At 41.5% G+C, this 22249-nt stretch overlaps 1 protein-coding gene across 2 annotated transcripts in view; it reads right to left on the bottom strand.

The window, feature by feature from the left end:
• The window catches only part of TAFA3 (TAFA chemokine like family member 3), a 93632-nt gene that overhangs the window by 14035 nt on the left and 57348 nt on the right, over positions 1 to 22249 (bottom strand). For both annotated transcript variants that reach the window (XM_082227682.1, XM_082227683.1), the window contains exon 4: positions 2484 to 2633. In XM_082227682.1, coding sequence (XP_082083808.1) covers positions 2484 to 2633 — 150 coding nt within the window. The remainder of the gene's footprint in view (positions 1 to 2483; positions 2634 to 22249) is intronic.

Below are 22249 nucleotides of genomic sequence, written 5' to 3'. Positions count from 1 at the left end.
TGCTTGGGGATGCAGCCTTTCGTGGGAATTGTATCCTGTGTTTTTTAAGTAGTTTCTTGGCATCATGTACAAATCCATTTGCACCAGCCAAGCTGCCAAGCCGATCAATAATGCACCAGCAGAGGCTTCCAGCCACTTCAGATAGATCCAGAATGACACAGCTCAATAAAATATAGATGGGGGTGGGTGGGTTAGTGCTTTGCACAGGTGATTAGATGGCATGTTCTTATTCATGCTGGTAGCACTTACACTGCAGAAACAGGCTTTTCTAAGTAAAATAAAAATAAAAATAAATCAACAATAGACCTTAGAACCAGTCTTGGTTACTTGGTTGATGGCTAAAAAATAAAATAAAGGAAACAGAGCTCTGTAAAGTGAGCCCCTTTCAGAGTTAAACTAAGGAACATTCATACAAGAGCATTAAATATTGGTTCGGAGTCTGAAACTGAGCAAATCAACCCACAAGTCATTTATCTCTAAGTAGTCTTACTAAAATCTCTGATTTATCTTTCTGAATAAGTATGGAACCTTCGTGTTGAGGGGTGAAATGCAAAATAAATAAATTGACAACAGTGCCACATTTAACCAATTAACCGAGCCGCGGTTATGTTAAAAACCTTTGGAGCTACAGAATTCTGAAATACCACCCAGTGGTTCCTTCTGTGCCACATCTCCTACCTATCATATATGCTGGAGTTCCATGATCTGTATTCTCCAGCAATGTAGGCCCTGTTTTGCGAGGGAGAAGGGAAGAAGAAGAGCACTTGAAATTATAATTATATACCAATTTCCTTTATTTTTTAAAAAAGCATTTTGGATATAAGAGTAAGGATCTATGGGACCCATGGGAGGGCTGTCTATAGCCTACTGTACTATTGACAAAAATGATGGGAAAGGTCAGTCTTGTTGACTTCTATCCCGCATGTGACTCCCTTCCCTTTAGCAGCAAAAGTGTTGGTGGTCTCGGTTTTCCAGGAAGAGCAGGAGTCTCAGTTTTCTAGGACGAGCATGTGTGGCCAATGCCAATATCCATCGCAGTCAAAAATAGAGGTGGTCCACTAATCTAGAATTTCACAAGTACTGAATCCCAAATCAGTTACCTAACAATGAATTATCCTGAGAAGTTTAAAGAATGGTTGCAAAGATATGCCTGAAAACACATCGCTCCAAGAAGGTCCCCATGTGTAGCCAGTGGATAGAGCCTTAGATCTGGATGAGGCAAACTGAGTTCAAAACCCAAGTTGTGCCCTCTTGACTGCTGTACCCAGACTGTGAAAATGAAACAACTAACAAGTTACTTCAAGGGGACATTTCTGAGAGTGAATGAATTCCAAATCCTAGCAAACAGTAATGATGGGCTCTATGATTCTGTTCCCCTGGGACAACATACATAGTTCCCCATGTTCTACCAGTCTGCCTTCAGTCTCTGCTCTTGCAATGGTGTTGTGGCTTTTGTTACTAGTTCAAAACCATGAGGGGGGAATGGCAGCTTTAATAGGGAGAAGCCAACTCCAGATGTGAAGAGTAAAGAAGGAGCATGAAAGAAAAAAGCCTTTGGAGATGGTGTAGTGGTCAGTGTCTCAAGCTGGGACTTGGGAGACCAGGGTTCAAATGCTAACTCACCCATGAAGCTCACTAGGTGACCTTAAGCCAGTCACTGTCTCTCAGCCTAGCCTACCACACAGGGGTGTGGTGAGGACAAAAGGGAAAGGGGGAGAACCATGCATGCCACATGAAGCTCCTTGAAGGGAACGTAGAATCAATAAGTTGTTTTTGTGCTCCTTTTTGCACCAAAAATGTTCACTGAAGAACATGCAGCTCAGCCCAAGACCTCAACCATTTTGATGTGTTAGGTTGCAATCCTAACAATGTGTACTCAGAAGCAAGTCCTACTGAAGTGGGTCATGATTGCTGTGTTAGCCTTAACTATCTCTCTCTGCCCCTAAGTGGTGCCTGCACCCCATACAGATGGTTTGGTGCTGGCACAAATTCAAAACCGGGGTAAGAAATTGGAGTGCCACTTAGGCAGTACTGCTGACTGCTGTACAAAGTGATTTGAAGCTGTGCAAACCTGGATTGACATGGCTTGCTTGGTGACGATGGCTGAATTACTAACTTCTTGATCCTGAAGATATTTACATTTATTTGAATGTGACTTTATTCAAAGTGAATCAAGCTGTCGGGGCCGGTTTCTCAAATGCACATCCATCAGCTGTCAAATGATAATAATAAATTCTACCCATTTGAAAAGTGTGTTGTGCTTTCATAAAGAACCTGGTAAGAGCAGGAGATTATTTCTGATTGCAGCTAAATATACAGCTGATTTTGCTTAAACTACGAAGCCAGAAGTATCCAATGTAAATCTCCCAGCAGGCACACCTAACTAGAATTAAGGCTCCAGAGCTAGGGGTGGAACTCTCAATCGATTCAACAGCAATTTCCAAACGCAAATGCACACTTTACAGAGAGACCTGCTCACTTACCGTCTACACATGAAGGAGCAGCGTGCGTCGTCCCAGCCACCTGACCTGGAAAGCAGGAACATTTCACTGTTTGTGAGCGTTCCTCAATCTTGTTCTTATTGCAGCACCTGTGAGCAGCGATGACTTCGCATGTGCCAGGCTCTATGTGCACTGCAAGGAAGAAAGGCACAGCAAATTACAAAGGGATATGGTAGTCAAAGGGGATTGTGTGTTTGTGTTACAGCAGCAGCAAATGGGCCATACAATGCTGAACATATGGTGATACATTCTAGAGGAATGATCAGGCCACAGAGTACAAAATGCCAAGCTGGACCTGTCCTGTCTATTCAAAGATGCTACTGTATACAAGATCCAAGGAAAAGGTTGTCATTTCTCAGCAACAAGTTAGAAATCTAATCGCACCGTTCACAGATTGCCACTGGACAGCTGGAGCTCTGTTGACTCTGAAAGAACAGCTGGCACTTGCAATAATAATAATCAAAAAATCCAGGCAAGGTAAAATGTACTCAAGGGAGATAACTTGTTAGGATGTGTATAAAATTTTTAATTCTAAAGGTGGAACCCATGCCCATTAAAAGACCTCTCTGCAAAAGGTTTTGATTGGAAAGAACTCATTTGTATGATGCCCTTGACATAATTTCTAGATTGTATCTAGCTGCATGTATCTAACGTGTTACAAACCACAAAAATGTACACATCCATTCCAGATGGGTCACATCTTGTAGATTAGAAGTGGGGAACCACGTATATTTGAAACACCACTGAAAAAGCATGCAAACACCCTCCTCCACCCCTGCGCTGCCCTTCTTTGTGGCCCTTTGGTGACATTTTAGGGCAACTTCTATGTTTAGCATGATGTGCGTGTGTAGCTGCACACATATCAGATGTGCCTAAAATGGTTGCTGCCTACAGTGACTAGACATAGTGGCTATGTTATGCCTCTACTGTCAAGCAGCATGTTTCTGAATGCCAGAGAATCACAACTGTGGAAGAGTGCTGTTGCACTTGGATCCTGTTTTGGGCATCCGGATGACCACTGTGAGAAGAGGATGCTTGTCTAGGTGGGCCATTGGCCTCATCCAGCAGGCTCTTCTTATGTTCTAATGACTTATCGATGTTGGATTCCAACTAGTTAAGGAAGCCTGGCTGGATGAGAGGAACTAGCGCACACCATTCACTCACCAACAAAGCTATCCCATTCTTGTCATACATTCCTGTTCCTCTCATTCCAAAATCCATTTTAAGACAACAGTTTATTAGACCAACCTACGTATCAGAAAACTGTGTTCACACTTTCAGGTTCTCCAAAACCTTTCAACAGGCTCAGTCAGGGAAAGCCAACACTGTGCCTTTCATATGCTGTCGGACTACAGTTCACATCTTCCCTGGCTATTGTGTCATGCTGGCTAGGCCTGCTGGGAGTTGTAATCCAACAACAGCTGGAAAGTCACCACACTTAACACTCCTAGGTTAGATGGTAAAATAGGCAAGCAAAGGAAAGGAAAAACCTGGCAGGTAGTGAAGCCATGGATACAGAGTGGACTATGGCAGCAGACATTCAAGGAAAGCTTTGTGAGATGCTGATCAGGTTGTACCTAAGTTGCTGGGCAGAAGCAGCTGGCAGGGCAGGGTAGCATTGCAGAAACAGTCTCCCAGTAGCAACATCACTGCCTCTTACCAGGAGCAATGGCAAAATGGGAATGCTAGATTGGCTCTGCTAGTGCACCCACCAGTGGAATGTGGAAGGATGTAGAAGACATTCAAATGAGTCTCCCATAGGTTCCATGTATGTTGCACTTAGGCCTGCTGGGTAGTAGCTACTGGCAGAGCAAGGTGGTGCTGAGGGTTGTGTCATCACTTAGCAGGAAGGGTAGGGCAGGACAACAGCCAAGTTGGGCAATGCAGATGCACTAGTGTGTCCATGCCACCCTGAACTCAGTGCCACCCTGTCCTTCCGCCCCTCTATCCTGGTAAGTGGCATTGATCCCTCTGCTAGGAGGCTGTTGCAAGGTGCTGCTCTGCCCTTCCAGCCACTTCTGCTCATGGTAAGAAGGGAAAGCAATGGCTGAAACCTTATCTTCAGGAATAGAAAATCCAGCATGTCTCCAACCTTAGGCAAGAGACACAGGCTCTTTGGTAGGTAGGAAACAAGACGAAAGAGACGTCAGGCCATTTCTGTGTTAACAGAGCTGGAGGTAAAATTTAGGCATTGTGCAAGGTTTTTTAAAAAAGATTAATGGAAGCTAAATCAAGTAGTTTGACCTAGCAGCTTCAGGAAATGTTCCATTGTTTAAAAATCCTTTTTTGAGATGGATGACTAAAACAGGATCCTGTATTATATCTAGCAGTGTATTTATTTTCCTTATAATGCATCACATCAGTGGTTCATAGATGTCATGCATGTTGACCCAAGACCCTCGGCTCAGGTCAATACGTCATTTCTGGCAGGTACCAAGACTGCTCTGAAGCTCATGATTTTGCACTTTGCCCTACTAAATTTTTGCTATGCAGTTCATGAATCATCCAATACATTATGTATACTTTCCCAATTCTCAGCTGAATTGACTGTTCTCTCCATCTAATTGCCATTTCATTGACACATTCTTCCTTTTCTCACTAAAGTTGTCAACAAACATACCAAACAAAACAGTCTTGAGACTGACTTTGGAAATTCAACTGGGAACCCTTTCTTCAGCTCAAAGATTTGCCTTTTATTACCATCAGAGAGTCTTTCATTTGAGCAGTTGCTTTTCTATCTCACAATACAGATATCATTCAAGGGCTATCTGTTCCCATTTAAGTAGTAATTTCTCTCACAATATGGTATCCAACATTTTGTAAAGGTGCAAATACGTTGGATTTAACTGTATTTCACTTGCCTCAGAAAGAGAGATTGCTTAGATGTAACTGCCTTTGAGTAGTCATTTGCATAAAAGGAGCAGCTATCTTTTTGGAATTTGTGGCCATATCTGGAAATTCAAAAAATCGATGCACAAAATGGCTGCTGTTGGGGCCTGGCTAGTCACAAATGACAAGTAACTTGCCCAAGAGACAAAGTGCAAGGCAGAGCTTAGGGCATGAGCCTTTGTGCATAAAACCACTCATTTGATCCTACAGTGGTGGGATCTTTAAAAACAGATACATTGGGCTCACCCATACTGCTGTTTAACATGAACAGTAAGCTTTCTGTACCTCCACTGATTCTCTGTTGTCCATATGATGTTCTCCTCCAAATTACTGCCTTCCCAACTCTTCCCCCTCCCTCAGTCTGGACTTTCTTATACTTGGGATACTCTGAAAGTGAGAGAGTATGAGAAAATCTAGATTGAGGGAAGGGAAAGTGTGGGTTGGCTGTGTTTTGGAAGACAACATCATATGGACAACAGAGAATTAACAAATGTACAGGAAGATTACTATCCACATTAAACAACAAAATCAGTGAGCTCAATATTACATCCCCTTTGACATTTTCTTCCAATGTTCAAACATTATGTAAATGAACTAAGCAAACAAAGAATGAGTGATTCAAATCAGTTCCTTAACTGTCCAAAGACTATTGTTCACATGAGAAAGAAAGGGGGGGATTAGAATCATAGAATCATAGAATCATAGAGTTGGAAGAGACCACAAGGGCCATCGAGTCCAACCCCCTGCCAAGCAGGAACCCCCTGCCAAGCAGGATTAGCTAAGGGAGAGGTTGAACAGAGCAGCCCATAGCTCAACTCCAATCCTCCAACTATTATTTGAGAATTAGAGATGGAGAAATATGTCAATTTCCCAGTTTCCCAGTCTTAAATTAAGTTCTCCAAATTTCCACAGCAATTTGGATTCTTTTTTTAAAAAAAATCACCCTCTTGAAAATTCATCTGCATTTTAGCACTCCTTTCTTCTAATGAACACTTTTTTATATGCAGTTTTAACTATTATACACATTTTTGCACAGAATAATGCACGCACACACACACACAATTCAATCCACATTTCCCCCTAAAAGTGCAAACAAAATCAAAACTGTTTCTCATGCCTAGTCTAAATTGATGACAATTCTTTTCAGTCAGCTTCATGGTGCAATGATCGGTTGCAATTCCCTCCATAGTTTCACCACTCTTCGCAACACCACACCACAAAACCCTCAAATGACAAGACATACCATTTTGAAAAACCATGCCTTTTAGTGACTTCCATACAATTTCATATAATTCCCTGGAGCACCCATTCAGTTAGAGCCTTTCCCAACGTTCATAACTAAACAAATCCAAGGGGTCATTGCTTATTCAAATTACACACTACAACTCATTAACCACGGAGAAAGGAGTATGGGGTTGGTTACTCTGTAACATGGTGCTTTGCTGTCTATACTTCCACTAAAGCCCATTTTCTTTTGCATACTCAAGCTTTCATTAAAACTGAATTATGACGCTATTTAAAAGAGTGAGTCAAATTTATGGTCAGGAATGTTATTACTAAATACTTCCAGGATAGGTAATTGTGTAATTATGATGGGCAGAAATGAAAGTGATGGTTCATTAGTAGAAAACGTCCATGAAATAATAATAAATAAAGCTAAATGGAAATGGTAGTAATGCAGAGCCTTCATTGGCTCTCAGCCAAGGGCTTCCCTGGGCTTGCACATTTCAAACACTGGCTGACACTTGTAATGGGATATTCTTTAACCCTCGCAAGCTAATGGGGCTGACATGGAGCCCGACAGCTTCCTGAAATACTTGTAGGACTCCTTAAACAAACCAGAGACACTTTATGTTAGGGATGGAGAACCTGTGGCCCTCCAGATGTTGCTGGACTCCAAGCCCCGTTCACCATGGCCAGTGTTGAGGGATGAAAGAAGGTAATGAGGTCAATGCAGTGCACTGTGCCATCCTCTCTGCTGCCTAGCCCTTTTCCCTTCTAGGAAGCTGCATCAATGCCGGTGATGGGAGGTTAGGTAAGCACTGGTATTGTAGACTACAACCAAGCCTATCAATCTAACAATTTAAAAATACATAGGAAGCTGCATTACACTGAGTCAGACAACTGGTCTATCTAGCTCAGTATTGTCAACACTGGTGGGCAGTGGCCTCCAGAGTCTGAGACAGGGGCCATTTCCAGTGCTACCTAGAGTTGTCATAGATTAAACCTGGGGCCTTCTGTTTGCAAGTTGTGTTTGCAGAGAAGGCCCCTGTTTGTCCTCAAAATCAAGGAGTTCTGGGCCTTCTCCAAATCAGTTTGTTTACTATACCAGTTGGATGCTTCCTTGTAAGGCACTCTGTGTATGCCACTGCTTATCAGCCTTATATAATCTAATAAGTAGCATGTTGGGGTGCAAGGTGCAATACTGCAGGAGGGACTTTCAGTAAACTCTCAAACTTCTGAAGTGTTACACCCCCTCCTCAAGAACACAGTCCTAAGCGGTTAAAAGAAGGAGATTGCAAATGCCATCAAAGCAATCTTGTCCAAAGTTGTTAATGAAGGAGATTCTGTGCCATTGTGCAATAGGTACAAAGGAAATACCTTTTATAGACTTGGTAGCCCCATTCTGTATTAAAGCTAAAGCCAGACAATTGTTCAGCCTCTCATCAGCGATGATTACGTGCACCTTCCAACCTCTTTTCTTCCTGCACTCTCTGCTGCCCACTGGCTGATCAGTGAAGAAGATAAATGCATCCAATTTCCCCACCTCATTCCCCTGCAGACTTTGGGGGAAAGCTCTTCAGAGGCTCCTTTGGAATATTTGGGGCCATTGTTCAGATGACGGACAAGTTTGGCTGAAAAGTTCTGTTCATTCTCTCAAACTACCTCTATTTTCTGAGTCACTTTGTACTTTTTGGAAATGTCCTTCCTGCTAGTTAATTTTAACTTTTACATCTTTGATTCTCCTTTTCCACAGCATTCTTCAGGACGTACATCAATGGGTCATATTACCGGTACAACCTAGTTTGAGGTTAAAAGAAGTAAGCCCATTTGCCTAGTCCAACATTTATCTAACCCTTGTGTCTAATGTGCCTTCCCCAAGTTCATGAGTTTTAGCTAGAGGGCTGCCAGCCAATCTGCTTTTGAGACAATGCAGTCTGTTGCTTTCATTAATTAATTGACTAGAATATAATTTACAAGCTATTTTTAGCACTTCCATCGCTGTGCATGGCATTTTACAAAGTAGCATAAGCAATAGGCGAGTCCTTGCCTAGAAGAGCTTGCAATCTCAATTTAGTAAATTGAGGGAAGATGAAGGCAACTAAAGGAGATGAAGGAAGATCCTAAGAATAACAAGAGATTGATAAAGATATTTCAAAGTGAGCCTTTATAGCACCATTGGATATTGAGAGCTTGGACCCAAGAATCCTAGGCCTTAAGCAAATACCCACTTCACAGGTAAGGATTGCAAAGCCAGAAAATAAGTGCGCAGGGAATGGCTGTCTATTCTGCATGCTTCACTCACTCACTGGCTGGGATGCTTTTCTTCCTCCTGCTACTCAAACACACAGATGGCTGCATATTCCCAGTTAGGTAGCTATCATGGCTCTATGACAGCTACTAAGATCTGCATGCACACTCTTAAAAGCAAAGTCTATCTAACACCCTTTAAACATGGTGAAGAGTTCCTACCCTGGATGGAGCTTCTCTGTTTATCTTGGAAGCTATTTTGCTTTCCCTGGGTTCAAAATTTCCTTTCCTGTCCTTGTTATTTTCCAACTACAGCCTATCTTCTCCATCATACAGTTAACTGTTATTCAGAAATAATAAAAAAATGCAATCCATGCAAATAGCTAATCAGACAGAGCCTTGACTCATGGGGTTCTTCCTCTCCAATTACGGTTTTATGCTAGCATAAAAAACTTAAACCCATGCAAGATGGTGAATCCAGTTTGTCATAATCTCTCCTGCCTTCTACTGCTGTGTATATCATATTCCACATTGTTCTGGAAGGATCCCCACATCCTAAGTAACAGCTGTGGGGAGGGGGGAGCAAAAATGGGGTGTTCCAACTTACATGAGTGTAATAATAATAATGATGATGATAATAGAGAAAAAACAAACAAACCCTGGGTACAACCCATTATGACTCAGTATTGCTGCCAAGCTATTGGTTCTGTCCAGAACTTATCAGCAATGATTTTGAGGGGCAGATAAATCCAGGTTTGTAATTAACTAACAATTTATTTTAAGAATTTGCTCATTCTTCAAGCAAAATTGTCATTTTTAAAACTTTTCATAATACCCACTTAAAAGGCATTTCATGAGCAATTAAGCTGTACTTTTGACAAGCATTTAAAAATGAACGTTAAGAATGCTTTGAAATTAACAAGATCAAGTGAATGCTCTAAAGTGCAGTGCGATCTTTTATTAAAGATTAGAGACAAAAAAAAAAGAGTTGTGCATTTGTTCTGTTTTGCCCTACAAGAAGGTTTAACTACTCATGCCATTTCAAGAAACCTAGCAAGCTGCTTTTAAAGTGGTCAATTATTTAAGCATTTAATGAAAGGAGCAGCTTTTAGGAATACTTAGCATGTTAGAAATTAGGAGCATAGGGCTGTATTCAATTAATTTGCAGTGCTAGCAGGAGCCGGTGCGATAATGCCCACGAGCACAACAGGATACCCTCTCCTCCCCATCCCAAATCTGCTTTGGAGGGTGGAGCATGTAAAGAAAGGGGGCAGGCTTACACCCTTTATTGCACAACTGACTGGCAAGGTAGGGCAGCTGAGTCTCCACTATCTGATAATCCCTACCACTAAATCCCTGTGAACCCCTACAAACCTTCTCAGGGAAACAGAGGCACTTTGGTTCTAGTGGATCCAATCTGCCTCTTCTCCATTGCTGGAACACCCTGTTTCTGGGCCTTCATAGGCTACCACTGGTGAATAATCTAGCTGTGGTAGATCAATGGCCACAGAGCTTTCTGCAAGCATAGTGGGTGCTACTGAATGGATGTGTGCCCCCCACTGAAGCAGAGCAGCTTTCTGGTATTGGGCTCCTCCACCCCACTCTTACCACCTCCAGCTGGTAGATACGATGGTTAGGATTACTCTACAAATACCCCAGATGCATTTTTTTTTGGGGGGGGGGGTTCTGATGCTGTTCATCATTTCCAAATACCTGCTTCTACTAAGATCATAAGAGATCTACTAGGGTGGCATTCAACTAAGTTTGACCCATTTAAATTAATCTAACTTAGTCTTTGTCAGGAGCAAGTCAGCAATAAATCACATGAAGTAAGTTAACTCTTTATTAGAATAAACTGGATCTGCTCAGGAGTGCCAGATCTAATGAGAAACTATTCTTCAATAGGTCTTGCTCCTCTGAGACAGTTCTAGAGACTGAAGGTCCTTGCCTTCTCACACCTACCTAAGGCTCCTCCTCTCCCAGGTCTTTCCCAATCAACCTGAGACTCCACCGTCATGTCTGCCTTTGCTCCTCCTGTTTCATACCTCTTTTGGTCCTGGGAGACTCATCTCTGCCTCTTGGCCTCCCTCCTCTCTTCCTTCAGCTTCAGATTCTAGACTTCCCTCTGCCTCCCTCTGTCCCTGCTCATTAAACCCTGCTACCTCTTCAGCTTCTGACTCTTCCCCCTCCCGGCTTCTCCCTCTCCTCCCTCATCATTGTCCCACCACCATTCTTCTTTCCTTAGAGATTCCCCAGCTGGTGCCTTCTAATATTCCTCTGTGTCCAGCCAGTCCATGACGGTCTTGCTCACTAATTTCAGTGGGTGGCATCCAACTTATTAAATGTATGTGAGGAATGACTCCCACTTGCACAGCAGGACTCCCCCCTCCTCACCCTGAGTGTACCATTCCAAAATCTGCTTCAGGGTATTGGGGGAAAACTCAGAATTGATTGAGGGGGCCTGCAGGGTAGGATAGTGGGGGGAAGTTATTCTCGCAAAGTGCTACTTTGATTGCAACCCTCCTCTGAATAAAACCTTGTTTAATGCCACCCTGTTTAGGTGAGCATGACCACTAAGAGGTGGGTGCCATTCCTGGTCATGTGAGAGAGCACAAAAGATTCATAAAACATCCCCCGCTTTTGAGATTGCAGCACTGTGCAGTCGCTCTTTAATGCAGATTACATTAGCTTGTCTAGGAAAAGGCGTTTTGATGATGTGGAAACTCTTCCAGTCAGCCTACATGCCTCTATAATCTGCAATTTGACAGCTGCTCAATTTAAATAAGCATCTGGGATTAGACTATTTGATGCCTTTCCTCTTCCAGCGTGCTAATTATTTACTAATACAGCAGCAAGGAGCATTTGATGTTGGAGGTGGTGCCTTAGTAGCTTCTGCTGTCACCATGAATTTAAGTCACCAAGGATGTAGGTATTCAGGACTCCCCCACGTCAGAATGTGGAATCACAGATCTGATTGCACCTTCATATTAAAAGTTCCATATATATATATTCTCTTTATTTTAAACATCTCTAACCTATGTTAAGAGTTAACACTGTAGTCTGAGAGGTAGCTTACAGCATTCATTTAAAACAAAAACATCATTAAAAATCAACATTAAAACCTAGCAAAACACAGCCATAAGACTCACATAAAATATAATAACTTCAACCCAGCTGCAGGAACAACAGCACAATTCAGTTAATAAAAACCTGATTTTGTGATTTACGTTATGATTATTATTAATTTTTTTCTACTGATGTTTTTGCTTTTGTTTGATTACAGTAGGTATGTGGGGTTATTGTAATGTACTGTTATTTTATAGTTTATGTTATGCTTATACTCTCTTAAAATGTTGTAAGTCAGTTAGAAATTCCTTATGTTAGTACTTGGCTGGTACACTGAATAAATAACAACAGATGCCACAAAATGCAGAGATTAAAATAATAGTTTTCACCTGGTATATAAATGGCAAGAGTGGAAACAGATGATAAGTTAAGGAGAAGGTGTTCCACAATGGGAAATTTGACTTTCCTCTTTAAAAAATGGTTCCAGGGAACTATTCTAGAAAATTTGCATTTTCACAAATATCACTGAAAGCATTGTTTTGCCCAGAACATGTCACTTCTAAATGTAGTGTACAGTATAAACAAGGCAGTAGGAAGCTATTTTAAAATCATATATACCAACTCCTCGATGTACGTTTTCCATTTTCAATAGGAGGAAAATGAAAAATCCAATTTAAAGCACCACATGTGCAAATAGCCTAATTCATTAACTAACAATTCAAAATGCAGTTTTGAAATGTGACCCTAACTGAAAGCACGCCTCGTGAATGGAGGGGTGTTCACTGAAGATCACAATGTTGTAACCACCTTGATGCATTCTGTTAATTCTGGTGCTGTTTCAGACCTTTCTGTGAAACGGCATCTTACATTTTAGTCACAGCTTGATAATCCACCAGGTGACTTTTTTCAGGGACAATAGGATAATTGCAGGATGGGATGGGGCAGGGGGAGGCAGGGTAGAGAATAGCCTTGTTCTGGCAGAGAGAGCTGTTTAATGTGTCTTATAGCTCAGTTGGCTAGTGGATGGTTTTGATAATGCCAAGGTTGCAGGTTCAGCATTGCAGGGCTGGACTAGATGATTCTCTAACTCTAGGATTCTATGAAATGAGGCAAGATTGAAGGTATTGCCCTCGGCTGTACTTGAGGGACGAGTCCAACAGATTCCACACGAAGAACGCTTATATCCCTGTGGAGATGGCAGTACTGAATCGGTGGCGCATGCCCTTCTGGCTTGCACTCTTTATAAAAACTTGAGGAATGAGATTATCACCCCTCTTTTATTGTCCATTCCAGGTTGCCCAACCACCACCACAGAGTCCTTTATCTTGGCAGATCAAGATGAGCAGGTGACAGCAAAGGCTGCAAGGTTTTTAGCTGGGGCAGAATAAGATCCACTATTTGACTATTGATTCAAAACCTTAAAACGTATTTTACATAATTGACTTTTTATTTCTATTCTTTGTATATTGTATTGTTGTTTTATTGCTATGACCTATGGCTGACGCAAATGAAAATTCATTCATTCATTCATTCATTCATTCAGATAGTCAAAAGTGTTGGTGTTTTTATATAAAAAACACCCCAAGACAAAAATCTCCCAATAATATCCCAATAATAATATCCCAATAATATCAAGGTGGTTTGTTTGTTTGTCTGCTTGCTTGCTTGCTTGCTTGTTTATTTGAAAGAATTTTATTCCACTCTTCCATCAAGAAGGGTTCTAGATTGGCTGGCAGCAATCAAGAATGAGACAAAGAGGAAGTGGATTAAAAGACAGTTAGCATGAATGGGAAGAAGAGGACAATTGCAAAGGCTGAAGATGGTGGTGGGAACTTGGGTATTTCTCAAATATTTTGAAACAGTTCCCTATGAAAGTCTGAGCATAACTGATGCTTAATATTATCTGTTTCTGGGAAGGGCCCTAAAGCATCAGCAGTAAAGCATCTTCTTTATACACAAAGGGTCCTAGTTTTGACACACACACCCTCCCACTTCTCCAGGTAAGGCTGGGAATTGTCTCCAACCGGAAACCCTGGAGATCTGCTGGCAGTCAGAGTAGACAATACTGAGCTAGATGGAACAGTGGTATAAGGCAGCTCTATGTTTCATTCTGTGGTGGGTTTGAGCCCCATGTTGGGCAAACATTTCCTGCATTACAGAGGGTTGGACGCAATGACACTTGTGGTCCTTTCCAACTCTACGATTTTATGATTCTATAATGATATAGTATATATATATCCACACTAGTTTATTCCAAGCTGCCCCTCAATTCATGGACCTTTGTGCATTTTCCTCTGTATTCATGTGTGTTGCTTCTTCTTTCGCACTTGAAGGATGTATTATGTTTAATAATGCTAAGTGTGTGTGCAGTTGCTCCCATATGCAAGCCAAATCATTTTTATTCAATGTGATAAGAGGGAAGAGAATACTGCGGTGTCTTTGCAGGTTCAGTAAGTGGGGTGTATGCAAGATTAAAACTTAATCTCTCTCCTCTTCCCTCAAATGAAAATGAACTGAATGGATAGGCAAAGTGGTGAATGGGTGTTGTGTCCATATTCAGGGTTTTCTCCCCTAAGTATAAAAGAAAGAAAAAATCCTGTGACAAGGAAGGCGGTGATTGTGAGGTCATGTGCTGATTGACTGATAATTTAGTGTAAAGACAAAGGAAATAGGCTTCAAGGCAAGTGGCAAAGATCGGGGTCAATGCACTTGTTCAAACCTAAGCAAGATTTAGGAAGCTTAGTGCTTCTTTAACAAGCTGCTTACTTTCATGCTGATCAGGAATCAATTATGAGAAAGTGCTGACTTCATTGGCTCCTTCCTCTATATTTCATTGGCAAGATTGCCCAGAAATTAGCTGATACCAGATATACAGAGTGCTATCCAACATTAGTCATGCTCAGAGTAGATCCACTGAAATCAATAGGTCTACTCAGAGCATGACTTGGCTATACATCATCCACAAGATTCTACATGTGAATTTATAACCATTTCCGGCCATGATTTGGAGTGGATTTCTGATTTTGGTGTAAAGGACAACTAATGACCATGGTTTGCTAATATGCACATAATGACAATCTATGGTTAGCACTAAACAACAACCAAATTGAAAGAGAAGATGTGCACAAATGCAGATCATGAGCTGGAGGATCATCTTACTTGAGCGAGGCAAAACAATCATATAAATAATATTTAATCTTGTGTGCTGAAGGCCAGAAGATCCTACACACTGTTTTTTTCAGTATTCATTTAATTTTATAAATGTTTCTAACCTGCCCTATATCAATCAATATCCAGGAAGGGTACACTTCTTAAAAGCAATAATTCAACATATGAAAGCTCAATAAAACCACCAATAATCAGCAATGAACTATAAGACAGTGAGCAGATCACAAAAACTGAGTGGCAATCAATGACTCTCAGCTGGCCCAATGCCCTGATCAGGCCTTAACCTGGCACCAGGTTAAGGCACATTGGGCAAGAGACAGGCCTCCAAGGGAAGAGAAGGGTTCTTACCTGTGTGTAAACTAGTATAAGCTACACCATCTCTTTTAGAAAACTCACAATCTGAGTACACAAACTAGCAGAACAATTTGGCTTAGTCCCAATAAATCTTCCACCTTTGGGGGGGGGCGGAATCTAACTCTGGTTCCCGTCTATTGCCTCTGTGGAATCTCTTCGCAACATATATGTATTTGTTTTCATTTTCCCCTGTCTTGCCTTGATTGTATACTCCCTTAAAAAAGGAGCAGTAAATTCAAGATTAAAAAGAAAGAAACCAAGCCTCCCATCTGCCAACTATGGTTTTTTCAAAGTACAGTACAATCTATACAAGTCTTAAGAATATCTTTCCTTTGTAACTTCAGCCCTCCAGAACAAGCACATGGGGGTGTAGAGACAAGTGGAAAGCCAGGTTTTTAGAAGGCACAGGGGAGCTGAGGAGGCTCCTTGTTTCCAAAAGTTGCAGAAAGTGACAAAAACAGTGTCAGAGCCCTGATCATGGCAGCCCTCTCTCACTTGTTCACTTTATGCAGTTTTGTAAGCCTGAATATGGTTTCTCTGAATCTCTAATCTAAGAGCATATGTAAAGTTGAAACTACCCACTTCCCTTCAGAAAGCAGTTGGGAAAATGTTTCCCCACAGCAGAATCTCTCTCTATATATATGTTTGGCAAGTGTCATGAGCACAGCCTCTGCAAGTATTTATTTATTATCCTTCAACAAAGGATCACAGGGCAGTTTACAGTATAAAGACACAAAAATACATAGCCTAATGACAGACAGTTTATTTAGCCATAGATAATTTAATTAGCCAAGGCCTGGGTTAAGAAGAATGTTTTCCCCTGATGCTTAAAGATATATAATGAAGGCACCAGGCAAGCTTCCTTTAGTGTAACTTGTAAGCATTATTGATATTATTCTTATTTATCTATTTTCATATCTACTCTGAGTGGCTATTCCCATCCCTAATCAGCTACTGGAACTATATGAAGAAAGAGAACATCCATCCAAACACACAAAATAAGTTTATGGGTGAGTCTAATAGGCTACCAACTGAAACACTGACCCTTGGGAGGCAATCCATGAGCTTGCATACCATAGTTCCATAAGGACAAACCACACAGGCCAGGAAAGTGTTCTTGGCCACCACACAAAGCCCATTTAGAAGACTGTGGCTCTCTCTCTCTCTCTCTCTCTCTCTCTCTCTCTCTCTCTCCTCAATTCACAAATGAGCCTGCTAAATGCTGCTTGTCTCCTTTGCATCCTTCTGTCAAGTTCTGCCAGCCTCTTACAGGTCTCAGTACAGTAAAGGATTCTGGCCAGCTTAGCTCAATTTGTTCCTTAGATCTGGCAACCAGGCTAGGAAGCAAAAAAGAGCTCGAGATAATAGCAGGTGCTCAGAGATGTGCAAAATGCTGAAGAGTCTCAGGTGTTCAATGAGCCAGAAAGAGCTTCAGAAATCCATGCAGGAACCACACAGCTGCTTCAGCAGAGCAGCTGCCCTGCAGAATGACAGTCAGAGACTTAGAAAAAGAACTGGTTATATGAGCGAGGTGGCTGGGTACCTAAGGCACACAGGGAAAAGAGCGACAACATATCCATTGAGAATAGCACCAGACTGCTTTTCAGAAAACCTAGGTTTTCTCCTAGATGGATACAATATGGTTCATATTTTTCAAATGTGACCAAATTTCCCATTTCCCATTTAGCAAAGATTATTCTGAATTCTGAGCCTATAATTTTTATTGCTTGCAATCCTTTATCCTCTGCAAATTAACAAGCATCCTCTCTGTTTTCCCATCCAACTCACACTTTTGTCTTGGGGGGGGGGGAATAACACCTAATGCTGTTGTTACAGTTTTATTAAATTGACACAGCTCTTTAGGTGTAATCTTCCATTAATTCTGTAACAGTTCCTAATCCTGCTCTTATTTACTGATGAGTTAGATGCAGTATACAAATTTTGCTTTTACAAAACCCAACAACTCTAAGTGCTGTGCTGTATTCGAAGGCACATTCAATGCAAACTACAACTGCTTATCTCTGTTTCGCCTCTCACATTTTAGCCATGTTAAGTGGGTTCCAGCGGCAAACTGAAGCATTTTAGCTTTCCCAGACCTTTGGTTTGGAGGAGTATGAAACCCCTAATATTGTTTTCAGATATGGTAGGCCCTGTAATTGAATGAACTAAAGGATTTCGTTCAGTCTTTTTTGTGCTTTGGTATTGTATGGTTTTAATGTGTTGCATCCTACCCTGTGGCCTTTTGGTGGAAGGCAGGATACAAGCAATGAATATAAATGAAGAAAGAAATGGTTTATGAACCATTCATGAGCATAAGAGTTGAGCACTCCTCCATTGTATGATCCCACTTGGAGCTTCATGCCAAGCTTGTATTAAGTCTGAGTTGGTTTCCTGTTACATTCAAACCAGGGGACTCAGGCTAACACCCATTAGCAAACCAGTATTATAAACCAGTATATCAGTGGAGAAGCTTCATAAACATGGGTTATGTGTTTATGATGATGAGAAACTTCATCTCTCACCTGGCCTTTGTGGGTTATTAAAGTTCTTTTGGAGCACATTCTTTCTCTTATTATGTTTACACAAGCAACACAATGGAGTCCATTTATCTTATGTTTTCCCCTAAGTACCACTCAGCATGACGATGAAAATGGAGAAGAGTGGGTCTCTTTTTCTTTGATGGTCTGCTGCACAAGAATAACAACCCTCTCTCCCCTTACAAATTGACAGTCTCCAGATGGGCAGAGCGTGCTTATCATTCATGTTCCACAAGCAGCTCAATCATGTTTGAGGCTCCTAAGTAAGTAGCCTGGGGGATGTGGACGACTGCCTCAGGGGTTGCTGGGAGCAGCCACCAAGTATTTTTTGAAGGGAGCAGTGCCTGAGGACAGTGGAGCATTAGCTGATTCTCAGGAGGAAAAGTGACTGAGAGTAGCAAGTTTATACCATCTCACTTCTGTTCCTGCAATTTTCTTTTTCCGTTCACACCCGTTTTCATATTTGCTACTCTTTCAGGGGTTGTCAACTGGCAAGTGACTGGCAAAAACTAGAGAAGAAAACCCAAGCCTTGGTTTACTATGTGTGTGAGGCAACGCTTAGGAAGATCTTGGGAGGTATGCAATTAACATGCCCCATCTGCACAAGGATTTCCTCTTGTACAGCTGGACTTTCCTCCCCCCCCCCCGCATGCTCTACACCCTCCTCAGGTCTGATTCGGAGTGCTGGAGGAAATCTTTGCACTGACAGAGCATTCGCTTGGCACTACAGTGGTACCTCGAGTTGTGAACTTCATTCATTCTGGAGGTCCGTTCTTAACCCAAAACTGTTCTTAACCTGAGGCACATTTTCGCTAATGGGGCCTCCCGCTGCCACTGCCATGCGATTTCCGTTCTCATCCTGGGGCAAAGTTCTCAACCCGAGGTACTACTTCCGGGTTAGCGGAGTTTGTAACCCGAAGTGTTTGTAACCCGAGGTACCACTGTATATTGTAACCAGCAATGTTACAATGAAATTTAGAGGATCGATCTGGGTAGCAAAAGATCAGACTTCCACACAATATTCAGGAGGCTGCTAAGGGCCATGAATTTCAAACAGCATCTTGGGAAAGTAGAATGCGCTGGAAACTCATCTCATTCACTCCCAAAAATTACACTGGAGGACGCACACCAATTCTGCCAATTTCCCATTTCCAGGCCTGCCTCCCTCCCTAAACCCTGAACCAAGGATTCTTTCCAATGCAATTATTGAGACATCTAGCCAACTACATCATGCTCAGAAATGACCCCACACCACATTCCTAGCCACATGCCCGACAACTCTTCAATTCTTTCTTTCCCATCCTCTCCAGGGTACAGTCTTTTAAAAGAGGCTGTAAGAATGTATACAAATTTGCCAAGGTTAATACAGTTACATGGCCTTCTCTATGCTTACTCATGCAGCTGCAAACACTAGGGTTTGTTTTTGGTTTTTTACTAGCATTTATTTATTTATTTTAGCAGAGCTTTTTAGCCAAGACTCTTAGCCAGGCAAAGAATGGCAATCCTTCCCTTTCTCTTTTACTTTAAGATAGCACTGAAGAGCTTTTACATTTAGTGAAGTGACAAAACTCCTTTGTTCAGGGGCTCTTCAAGAGGCTCTAGCAGGCTTTTAATTTGGCAGTAGAGAATGAATTAGATTTTTATCATGTTGAGGTATCCTGACAACAAAAACTTCCAAAAGATGTCAGAAATATAACTCTACCATTGAAATCATTTTTTAAAAAAAGAATGCATCTATTTTGTTTCCGAATCCCACAAATTCAAGCTAATGAAAACTCCTTAGAACTGATCTTCCCGCCTCCTTGGCAGACAAATTCTGAACAGCAGAAGTTTGGGGTATAGAAAGGCTTTGGTCAGTATGCAGTTAACACACAGTTTTAGGTTCCCACTGGGATGGTAAAATCTATGTCTGGCAGATTAGCAGGGCTTGAATAAATTTAGCAGTATAAAAGGAAGTGGAGATAATCAGTAAGAAGGATAGAACTTGGTAACTTAGGATACACGGAAGAGAGAGAAAAGAAAGGACACCAGAGTAGGAGAAGAAGGGAAGTCCTTAGGTGTTTTGTGTTGTGTTCCTTATTTGGTCATGGTTTGGTTTGCATTTTTCTCCTCTTAATCTTTACTTATTGTTTTCGAAGTCTATGTAAAAACACAAGCTAAAAAAGACTTTGCTTTTTAAAAAATAAATAAATCACAAAATAACTATCATGCTCAGTAAATGCAGTATGCTTACAGGAAAACCCAGCTGAGAACATCATGGCGTTTTCAGGACATGCCAGCACCCAGAAAAGCTGCAATGTAAAGACTACTGGAGAGATGAATCGCGGAATGAAAGGAAAAAAACACAAACACAACTTGCCCACCTTGAAAGTAAGGTGAACACGATAAAAACATTGCATTCCACCCAGCAGAAATGCACCAGAATTTCCCCTCCCCTTCGAAAGCTTTTCAAACGCAATTTCTAAAATGAATGAACGTTCATGAAAATTCATGAAGAACAAATGAACCTACAGAAATGAATGGGAGAAATAAATGAAAATCTATCCTTTCCTTTGTCGTAGTAAACTAACAAGAGTCATTGCATTGCTGCACATATATCCCAAGCTGTGAACCTGCTCTAGCAGTGGAAGAGCAGTCTTCTTCCAGCCGTGCTGAATGTCCAAATGTGTAGAAGTCTGTTTGGATTAAATTTGAAATTTGCTAGTCCATCCCCATAAGAAGAGTGTGCCAGTGTTCTCACAATGGCCACCCAGATGCCTGTGGGAAGCCCTCAGGCAGGCCCTGAGCACTCTCCTGTGGTTTCCAGCAATTAATATTTAGGATCATTACTGTGGTCAACTAGGGGGACAGAGCAAGTAGCCACTGATAGGCTGATTCTCCATGAATTTGTCTAATTCTCTTTTAAAGTCATCCATGTTTGTGGCCATCACTGCCTCATGTAGGAGTGAGTTCCATAGTTTAACGATGTACTATGTGAAACTAATCCTTCACTGACTTCTGGCGCTGGTTGCTACCATGCAGGAATCTGACTAAAATGTGTTATTGTTGCTTTATCCGAGCGGTAATGACACAGAACACATACAGGAGTTATTTTTATTTTTTTGCTTTTGCAGGGAGCAGGAACAGAGAGAGAGAGAGAGAGAAATTGTTTCAATTTTGTACAATTGCACATGTTCAACCCAATAATTTAACTGGATGGCTTGTTTTTGTATTGTTTTTTAAAGTGCAGTTGAATTTAGCTACGTAAGGTTGGTTTTCTCTTATCCTTAATAGTGCATGCAGTTCAACAAACTCAGCCACACACACAAAATCAATAATGAAAAACAAAACACACACACAAATCAAATTGGACAGACATATATCTGTGCAGATGTCCATGGCTGTTTTAAATGGGGAAGTATACTGACCTATAACCTAGCCAACTATAAGAGTGGCTGGGGAAACCCAGCCAGATGGGCGGGGTAGTAATAATAATAATAATAATAATAATAATAATAATAATAATAATATGTTGTTGTTGTTGTTGTTGTTGTTGTTGTTGTTGTTGTTGTTGTTACCAGCAAAGAAAATATTCTAATACAGTGCAGAGCTTCTAAATACCAGTTTCAGAAAACCACAGAAGGGGAGAGTGCTCTTCTGCTCAAGACCTGCTTGCAAGCTTCCTACAGACATCTGGTTGACCCCTGTGAAAAAAACAATGCTGGACTAGAAGATGGGCCATTGGTCTGATCCTACAGGCTCTTCTTATGTTCTTATATAATGACAGGTGCATAGCCCCACCCTTGCATCAAAGTCGGTGCAAGGGGTGGGGTGGGAAGATAAAGACCTGGCCCATTGGGTCAAAAGGGTTCCACACTCCTGATTTTGGATAAACAACTTGTTAACTAAGTCCAGGATGAACCAATGACTCTCCTAGCCACACAGGGAGGCCCAAAGGGGTGAGTGCTGGGAAATTTGGCAGGAACCCAACAGTGGCTGAAATAGCTAGAGCTAGAAACCTTGACATGTCCCATTCCCACATTGCACAATTATAGAACTAAATTCTTAAGAGCTTTGATACAGCTCTGCACTTAAAGCATATAAAGCATTCCACAAATAACACAACGTGTCAGCCAGGGGGTTGGACTCGATGGCCCTTGTGGTCTCTTCCAACTCTATGATTCTATGATTCTATGAGATATTTTACAATTGTATGATTCTTCACCAATGAATGAAATATGGAGGGATAGGCCAAAGTCTTCCATAAGTTAAGACGGAAGACTT

The sequence above is a fragment of the Podarcis vaucheri genome, assembly GCF_965113315.1.
Source record: "Podarcis vaucheri genome assembly, chromosome: 6".
Lineage (NCBI taxonomy): Eukaryota > Metazoa > Chordata > Lepidosauria > Squamata > Lacertidae > Podarcis > Podarcis vaucheri.
Note: the sequence above shows the minus strand (reverse complement) of the source record. Positions and strands in the feature narration are given on the sequence as shown.